Below are 9,013 nucleotides of genomic sequence, written 5' to 3' on the forward strand. Positions count from 1 at the left end.
GAAACATTGATATATAAAACCCCATTGAATCAACGTGATTTGGGTTACGTTACATTTGAAACTTTTTGGGAGATTTCGTATATGATCAGAAAATGTATTAATCTCCCGGCGTGGTCACTGTGCGCTGTTGTAGTTGGCGTAATAGTGTATGTTGTCATGACATAATATATGAGCCTATGACGCAAACGCAGTCAACAAATTATTAAATTGATTGGCTCAGTTGAGTTGATAGTTTGCATAGGACAGTCATCCTCATGTTCAAAGACATTACTTTGCCTGGACAAGATAATTCTGTGTAACTGTAAGTATTGTATTAAAATGTTCAAACATTTTATAAAAAATGTATTTGTTTATTATTTTTCTATCGTTGTACAGGTCCAATCTGAAGGATGTCTTAAAATAAAATGAGTAAAAGTCATAAACGGTTGAGGAGAGTTCGTCTAAAGGTAATTCTCATATACGAAGAAAAACATATTTATCTGTGTGTCTCCGTAATGGGGAATTGTTTTTGTAGTACAACCATATGCCAGAGGTTTTAAAACCTCTCCTAGAGGACCCCCAGACATTCCACTGTATTCCATAGCTAGCACACCTGATTCAACGTGTCAACTAATCATCAAGCCCTTGAATAGGTTTTAATGGGGTTTGCTTGTTTAGGGCTACAACAAAATTGTGAAACGTCCGGGGTTCCCCAAGGAGAGGGTTGAAAACCACTGGCCTATGCAAAAACAGACTGATATGCTTTATGGTTGGAAAGGAGGACTCAAAATGGAGGTCTCAAGTGTAATTTAGTTAATTTTGTACCTATATCCCAGGCTGGGACCCTCCAAGCTAGTGTTGGAGAACAGGTGCCCCAGACAGACGACCATGGTGGACCAAGGCTGCCAGCACTGGTGGACTGCACCAAGAAGAGCCCCCTGAAGGTTAGAAATTGCTTTTGAGTTTTGTTGCAAAACGTTTGGAACAGTTCAGAGTGAAATACCTATCTGTTCAATTGGAAAACATTCAAAAAATGTTTTGCAATGTTAGGCATGCTGAATTACACTCCAGGAGAACCTCTCAGAGTGGACTGGTTGGCTCTAAGCAACACCCACCCACTTCAATTGTTTTGTTTTTAATTTATTATTTACCTTATTTTTTCCCCAATTTTGAGGTATTCAATTGGTAGTTAATCTTGTCTCATCCCTGTAACCCCCGTGCGGACCTGGGAGAGGCAAAGGTCAAGATCCGTGTGTCCTCCGAAACACAACCCAAACCAAGCCACACTGCTTCTTGACACAATACCCACTTAACCTGGAAGCCAGCCGCACCAATGTATCAGAGGAAACACCATACACCGGGCTACCGTGTCAGCGTGCACTGCTCCCGACAAGTTCATCCCTGGCGGCCTAACCCTCCCCTAACGACGCTGGGCCAATTGTGCGCCGCCCCATGGGTCTCCTGGTCGCGGCCGGCTGCAACAGAGCCTGGACTCGGACCCAGAATCTCTAGTAACACAGCTTAGACCACTGTGCCACTTGGGAGGACACATCCACTCAGAAATGATTTGCCTTAATTGGACATCTATTTTGATTGGTTTGTTAGTCAAGTGGATAGTGCTGACATTCATATGCTAATGATGTATAGGGCTAAGACACAGGTTGTCCATTTTTGGTCGCTAAATGTGTTTAAAACGAGATAATGATGCATGGGTCACTTACTAGTTAGAACCAATAGCATTGGAATTCTGATTCTAATTCTGATTCTCATTCTAAGGTTAACCCTTATGTCACTTAGTACCACCATGCCTATGGTGAAATAGGTGGTTTCTATGGTGATATGATTTTGCTGCTGTCGATGTTTCTCTCAGAACTTTGTGCCGAAGCCCCCACAAGGCCCCAGGCTGAGCAATCAGGCAATGATGGCCACGGTTGAAAAGAACGCCAGAGAGGCCATTGAGCCCAGAAGGGCTAGAGAGGCCAATGCAGAGGCAAAAAAAACAAGCCGCCAAGTCATTGGTGTGTTGGCGCTGCCTCCACCTCTTCTATCTCCGACAAACAGTTACAGTGAGTATTGATCACCACTTCCAAAATACCTGGATTTATTGATATAATTATAAAAGGACATACAGTATGGTGGAAGGATCAACGAATGACTTGACTCTCCTCTTTCTGTAGGTGTCCTGCCAGCTATCAAGAAGGGCACTAAAGTGACGAAGGTGGAGACAACAGGTGGGTTTTGGTGACACAGTGGTTATTCAATAGAATCGTTGTCGTGGTTACTAGCTTGTTCGGTGGTAATTCTTATAGTCTTCTGTTTCAGAGCCACCAGACCCCCTGACACCTGAGGATGAGGTGAGAATGAACCCCTCTCCATCTGTTGATGACCCCCTGACCCCAGAAACCCCAGAGACTGATGTCACCTCCGATGCCACTTCTCTGGCGGACCCACCCCGTGAGATGACACCTGAGAATGTAGAGGAGGCGTTCTCTCTGGAGGACTTCCTGAAGTCTCACCCGTGAGTCCTGCTCTGAACCATGTTATGTGCAGTAGAAAAAATATAATCTAGGAGCCAGTCTACTCACCAAGGATTCTTGTTGTTTGTTTTTTATTTTCCAGTCAGCGGAAGCTCATCAGGAAGTTCCTCAAACTTAAGGTAAGTCTCCCATTTCTACTTCTTTACTGACTCTAATCATGCCAACAACAACAACAAAAAGTGTACCTTAAAAACTAAAAGGAAATGCTGTCACTTAAAGTTGTTGTTTTCCGTATTTCTTTCTAAGAATGTGACCATAAAAGACCTGGAGGACATGTCCTATGTGGTCCTCCTGCCAGCGATGGCTCTGCTCAGGAGCTACAGTCCAGAGTCATCCCACTCCTCCTGCCGAGGGTCAGGGGTGCTGAAGATCGTCTCGGAGATGTTCCACTGGCGGAGCTCTGAGCCGAAGGGGAGGCTCTGGGGCAGGCAGCCCCCCACGTCCAATTCTGAGACAGACAAGGAGCTTCAGGGTATAGCAGACATGGCTGTGAGTAACATCCTGAGGAATGCCCAGGACGACTTCTTCTCCTCTGGTGTGAATGACCTGGAGACGATCAATCCAAACATCACTCTGACCAAAGAGAGGCTCTCCAGCATCTTCTCAGAGCTGTTCAGGGATGCCTGTGAGAGTGCCCAGGAGGCTGCCAGACGGATCCACCACATGAGGTCTGGAAGAGGCAACAACAGCCGGAATGGGAGTCGGCCTGGGTCGTCACAGGGATCGAGCAGATCCAACATGCCAGAGTTGCCGTTAAATCTCTGTCAGCTGGCAGAGTGTGTGGATGCTCAGCCACTATATCTGGAACATCCAAGTGTGTCCTGCTCCAACAGAAGTGGCCTGCACCCCATTCCAGAGCAGGGCTGGATGGATGAGCATATTGGCTCAGCCCTAGGTCAGTTGTCCACCATTGAGGCAGACATGGGCGAATTAGAAAACTTCACCAGACCTCTGCCACTGGAAAATGGAGACGACAGCTCATCCAACATGTTGTCAGGGCCATCCACTGCCTCATATCCATCCACTGCCTCATATCCATCCACTGCCTCATATCCATCCACCTGCCTGTCTTCTCCAGATGTGAGCTCAGAGGGAAGGGCCCACTACACCATTATGGCCCTGGAAACCCTCCAGGAGGGGGAGGACAACAGCTGGAGTCGCTCTGGGTCATCACAGAGATCAAGACGGTTCAACCTCTGTCATCAGGCAGAGGAGCTGGAGAGGGTTTACCTCCAGAGAGACACACTCCACTCCAGCGTCAGTGTGGGAGAACTGGGGTCAGTGAGGTGGGCCAAGGGAAGGGATGTCCATAAAGCCCTCAGCGAGGGGTCCCTCCCTGTCTTTGCCCTGCTCAGGGAGAGGCCAGGGGAGATTTGGCCGACAAGCACTTGGGACATGGAGCACAACCAGCCTCCCAGCACTCCCACATCCAGCAAGGAGGATTTGTGGGACAGCGACTCCACCTGCTCTCATGGGGTTGGGGAGGAGGAAGGGGCAGAGCCTCGCGTGAGGTTGGCAGCTATGTCGGAGGGGGGCAGCTCCCAGATCCTGACCTCCCAGACCTCCACCTCACTCTCCAATCACGACAAGAGGGCACTAGGTTAGTTATTATGTAGTCTTGTCTCCTTTTACCCCATTTTTATTGTTGTTATTGCCATTTGCACTGTGACCAAGATGTTTTTGGGTGAGGGTGTTGCCGATGGGGGGAGGAGGTATTTTTCTCCGCTCTGCTGACGAGTAATAAAGGCCTAGTTAACAAATTTTGTGAGAAAAAGAATAATCATTTACACTGCTCAAAAAAATAAAGGGAGCACTAAAATAACACATCCTAGATCTGAATGAATGAAATATTCTTATTAAATACTTTTTTCTTTACATAGTTGAATGCGCTGACAACAAAATCACACCAAAATGATCAATGGAAATCAAATTTATCAACCCATGGAGGTCTGGATTTGGAGTCACACTCAAAATTAAAGTGGAAAACCACACTACAGGCTGATCCAACTTTGATGTAATGTCCTTAAAACAAGTCAAAATGAGGCTCAGTAGTGTGTGTGGCCTCCACGAGCCTGTATGACCTCCCTACAATGCCTGGGCATGCTCCTGATGAGGTGGCGGAAGGTCTCCTGAGGGATCTCCTCCCAGACCTGGAATAAAGCATCCGCCAACTCCTGGACAGTCTGTGGTGCAACATGGCGTTGGTGGATGGAGCGAGACATGATGTCCCAGATGTGCTCAATTGGATTCAGGTCTGGGGAACGGGCGGGCAAGTCCATAGCATCAATGCCTTCCTCTTGCAGGAACTGCTGACACATTCCAGCCACATGAGGTCTAGCATTGTCTTGCATTAGGAGGAACTCAGGGCCAACCGCACCAGCATATGGTCTCACAAGGGTCTGAGGATCTCATCTTGGTACCTAATGGCAGTCAGGCTACCTCTGGCGAGCACATGGAGGGCTTTGCGGCCCCCCAAAGAAATGCCACCCCACACCATGACTGACCCACCGCCAAACCGGTCATGCTGGAGGATGTTGCAGGCAGCAGAACGTTCTCCACGGCGTCTCCAGACTCTGTCACGTCTATCACATGTGCTCAGTGTGAACCTGCTTTCATCTGTGAAGAGCACAGGGCGCCAGTGGCGAATTTGCCAATCTTGGTGTTCTCTGGCAAATGCCAAACGTCCTGCACGGTGTTGGGCTGTAAGCACAACCCCCACCTGTGGACGTCGGGCCCTCATACCACCCTCATGGAGTCTGTTTCTGACCGTTTGAGCAGACACATGCACATTTGTGGCCTGCTGGAGGTCATGAAGGTCAAGGCGGAGGTAGCGGTCCTGCTGCTGGGTTGTTGCCCTCCTACGGCCTCCTCCATGTCTCCTGATGTACTGGCCTGTCTCCTGGTAGCGCCTCCAGGCTCTGGACACTACGCTGACAGACACAGCAAACCTTCTTGCCACAGCTTGCATTGATGTGCCATCCTGGATGAGCTACCTGAGCCACTTGTGTGGGTTGTAACTCTGTCTCATGCTACCACTAGAGTGAAAGCACTGCCAGCATTCAAAAGTGACCAAAACATCAGCCAGGAAGCATAGGAACTGAGAAGTGGTCTGTGGTTATCACCTGCAGAACCACTCCTTTATTGGGGGTGTCTTGCTAATTGCCTATAATTTCCACCTGTTGTCTATTGCATTTGCACAACAGCATGTGAAATTTATTGTCAATCAGTGTTGCTTCCTAAGTGGACAGTTTGATTTCACAGAAGTGTGATTGACTTGGAGTTACATTGTGTTGTTTAAGTGTTCCCTTTTATTATTTTGAACAGTGTGTGTGTGTGTGTGTGTGTGTGTGTGTGTGTGTGTGTGTGTGTGTGTATACATACATACATACATACATACATACATACATACATTTATCGGGGGTGCAGCACCCTCGACACCCCTACTTCCTGCAGCTATGACTGGTCTGTTTCGCAGTCTCCTTTTTTCTCTTCTCTCTCCTGTTCTTTCTACTTTTCTGTAAAGTGTTTTGTGACATGTGTGTGTGAAGCAACACTTTAAATAAATGTTGATTTGACTAGAGGCCATCTGCCAGGTCCTGACTGCCTGGATGGAACAGATGCTGAACCGGACCTGCAACGACGTTTACAGTGCCAGTGTCATCATCCAGAAAGGTACATTTATAACCTGTTTACCATTATGACCAGTATTAACCCTGTAATAACCATATAATAACTTGTGTATTAACCAGTGCATTACCATTATAGTAAATGTACCAAATACCGCATAGTGCTATACATGGATATGGCTTAGAACCAGTTCAAAATTTGAGCGTGTTTTATCAGGATTGGATTGTGGTGCCAGGGACAGTTTCCCTGACACTCCGTGTCCTTCTTCATCAGAGGAAGAAGATGAGGTGGTCGCGAGTGTCATGACTTTCTTACACTCGGAGCCCTCCACCTCAACCAAGGCAGCACAGGCAGCTCTTGCAAAGACCCTGGCGGTCAACCCCTGTCTGGATGAAGATGAGGTAGTCCCCAGCACCTCCATGATTGAGGGCTCCCTAACGACCACTCAGGCAGCATGGGCAGCTTCTGCACAGATCTTGGAAGAAGAGGTTGGGGGAGCTGATGTCTCTGAGGTGAGTATCGGCTCCCTGACCCCCACCGAGGCCAGGGAGGACCTCCTGGAGAAGATTCCCTCTCTCCTGCCGGGTGAGATCCTCATCGAAGCGGACATCCCCCTTCTCAGCACTCCCAGGGACACCGTTATGAGCCCCCAGACCCTGAAGCTCATCCTCCAGGGCATCATGCGCCGACTGGAGGCCTCAGAGTCCCCCCAGGCTAGGAGGGCCAACGACCCCTTCAGGCTGATGAAGGATCTCTTTCTGGAGGTCCAGCATGCCCTTAAGTATGCTGACATCTCTGTCTTCTTCAGCCTGGAGGAGAGCATTCAATTCAGGGGGGAAGATGCAATGAAGGCCATCGTTAAGGCTGCGGCTAAAAGGTTGTCCCTGCGCTCGGACTCCAACCGGGCTCAACTGCGCGCCGTACGCTATGGTGGCGAGAGAGCCATCTATTGCATGGCAGACACCATCGCAAATGTCATAGACGACCACGCCCAGGACTGGAGTTCTGACGGCCATTTGGGAGCAAGTAGGAGCCATGGTAGGGGGAGGTCACGCTCCTCCTCAAGCTCCTCAAAGAGTGACATCACCCTCACAGAGAAACTCTTGGCCCAGGGGGAAAGCCTGGAAGAGGACCAAGAGGATGGGGCTGCGATCGACGACAACAAGAAATGTGACTCTGCTAGCTTGGAGAAGGCCAGCAGCAGCTCCCTCTCCATAGACCTTGTGGACAGCACCTCCACACAGGTAAGCAGACTACCATTAACCAGTAGGTTGTTAAGTTATTGTAGCTTTTTGATTGAGGCACCAACTCATCTGTTTCTCTCTCTACTAAGAAGACAGGGAAGGACGAGGCAGTGAAGGAAGGAGTGGGGAAGTCAGGAGATTGGAAGCGTGGTTGCAAGAAGACCCTGAAGAAGAACAAGATGGCTCCCCTTGGCAATGATGGTAAGCCCTCCTTTCTGTTAGTCAACATGTCTATATGTCTTCAACAAAATTATATTATTTCACCACATTGTAACGTTAGAGGAAGAGACTATGATGAAGTTATCAGGGTCTTATTCATTAAACGGCAGTAACAGGGAGGAACATCCGTGAACTAAAATAATTGTGTTTTTGTTTTCCATTGCAAAAGTTTATTTTATGATTTGCCCTAGTAGATCAAATCAAATTTACTTTGTCACATACACATGGTTAGCAGATGTTAGTGCGAGTGTAGCGAAATGCTTGAGCAGTAATATCTAACAAGTAATCTAACAATTGATGTCATCCCCTGTTCTCTGTCACCTGTTCAGATACCGTGGCTGATGAGCTGGGAAAAAAACAGTGTCTCCTCCTGCGGATTACAGCTGCCCTGGCAAATTTATTTTGCTTCCCCTGCAAAAAGAGAAGTGGTAAAAAGTTCAAGCCATGATGAATCCCCCCATAGCCCAGCCCAGCCCAGCCCAGCCCAGACCTATTTAATTAAATAAACATGTACTTGCATCTATTTTGAAACTCTTTTTTGAGTTTTTAATAGGCCTACTGTAGACTTCAAATTCTTAAGTGCAAATTGATGTGAGTACTGCATCAATATTATAAGTTCACTGTGCCGGTCATTTTTGTCCATCAAGGCTTTAACACTTTTAAGTCTATTGGAATTGACACAATAAGAGTCAATAAGAGTTATATTTGAGAATTTTCTAATTTGGTCTTTCTGAGGGAATACATCTGCAATATACTGTTAATAATGTTAATCGAAAATGAAAAATACTTCTGGAAATGTACAAAGTAGAATAAATCATGTTCTTGCCTTTGACAGTTTAGATCATTCAAATGTAATAACTTCAGGGTTGTGGCGGTCAGTCTTTTATGACGGCTACCAAAGTCCATCCTGCTTCCACCACTCGCTCGCACTGGTCCAATATTTTAACCTCTCCCTACCGGAACCTAATCGAGTAACTGGCCCGGCGCTCATGAGAGATTTTGTTCTGGGTTGCAGAAATTATGGAGGTCAAAACAAGCTCTATGGCTGCATTTACACAGGCAGTCCAATTCTGATCTTTTCCACTAATTGGTATTTTGAGCAATCAGATCATCTCTTTTGCCAAGAATTGGGCAAAAGATCAGAATTGGACTGCCTGTGCAAGACTGTCATGCAGGACCTGTCATGCAGGACCTGACCAGGAAAAAATCTGATTTGATAAAAGGTCAAAGGCAAGAATATGATCTATACAACTTTGTACTTTGTATTTCCAGAAGTATTTTTCATTTTAGATTAACATTATCATCAGTATATTTTTTATATTTAAAAAAAATGTATTTCACCTTTATTTAACCAGGTAGGCAAGTTGAGAACAAGTTCTCATTTACAATTGCGACCTGGCCAAGATA

At 46.9% G+C, this 9,013-nt stretch overlaps 1 protein-coding gene across 3 annotated transcripts; it reads left to right on the forward strand.

The window, feature by feature from the left end:
* The first annotated feature begins 121 nt into the window (after positions 1-121).
* On the forward strand, positions 122-8,106 carry LOC118374397 (uncharacterized). 3 transcript variants are annotated; one of them, XM_035760807.2, is made up of 12 exons: positions 122-301; positions 376-446; positions 816-923; positions 1,850-2,045; positions 2,157-2,210; positions 2,302-2,497; positions 2,599-2,635; positions 2,763-4,116; positions 6,096-6,188; positions 6,360-7,387; positions 7,477-7,588; positions 7,936-8,106. In XM_035760807.2, exons 2-12 carry the CDS (start codon positions 405-407, stop codon positions 8,052-8,054), a joined length of 3,339 nt encoding a protein of 1,112 aa, XP_035616700.2. In that variant the 5' UTR covers positions 122-301; positions 376-404; the 3' UTR covers positions 8,055-8,106. The 3 variants fall into 3 exon arrangements, with proteins under 3 accessions (XP_035616700.2, XP_035616701.2, XP_035616702.2); XM_035760808.2 differs by having other exon boundaries at positions 7,480-7,588; XM_035760809.2 differs by having other exon boundaries at positions 6,417-7,387.
* The last annotated feature ends 907 nt before the right edge of the window (positions 8,107-9,013 follow it).

The sequence above is a fragment of the Oncorhynchus keta genome, chromosome 10 (assembly GCF_023373465.1).
Source record: "Oncorhynchus keta strain PuntledgeMale-10-30-2019 chromosome 10, Oket_V2, whole genome shotgun sequence".
Lineage (NCBI taxonomy): Eukaryota > Metazoa > Chordata > Actinopteri > Salmoniformes > Salmonidae > Oncorhynchus > Oncorhynchus keta.

Excerpts from the sequence above, each read along its gene's own strand:
- LOC118374397 (XM_035760807.2), top strand. The coding sequence starts at position 405 with ATGAGTAAAAGTCATAAACGGTTGAGGAGAGTTCGTCTAAAG. Across the intron at positions 2,498-2,598 it reads GACTTCCTGAAGTCTCACCC|TCAGCGGAAGCTCATCAGGA; the intron begins GTGAGTCCTGCT and ends TTTATTTTCCAG. Across the intron at positions 4,117-6,095 it reads TCACGACAAGAGGGCACTAG|AGGCCATCTGCCAGGTCCTG; the intron begins GTTAGTTATTAT and ends TGATTTGACTAG.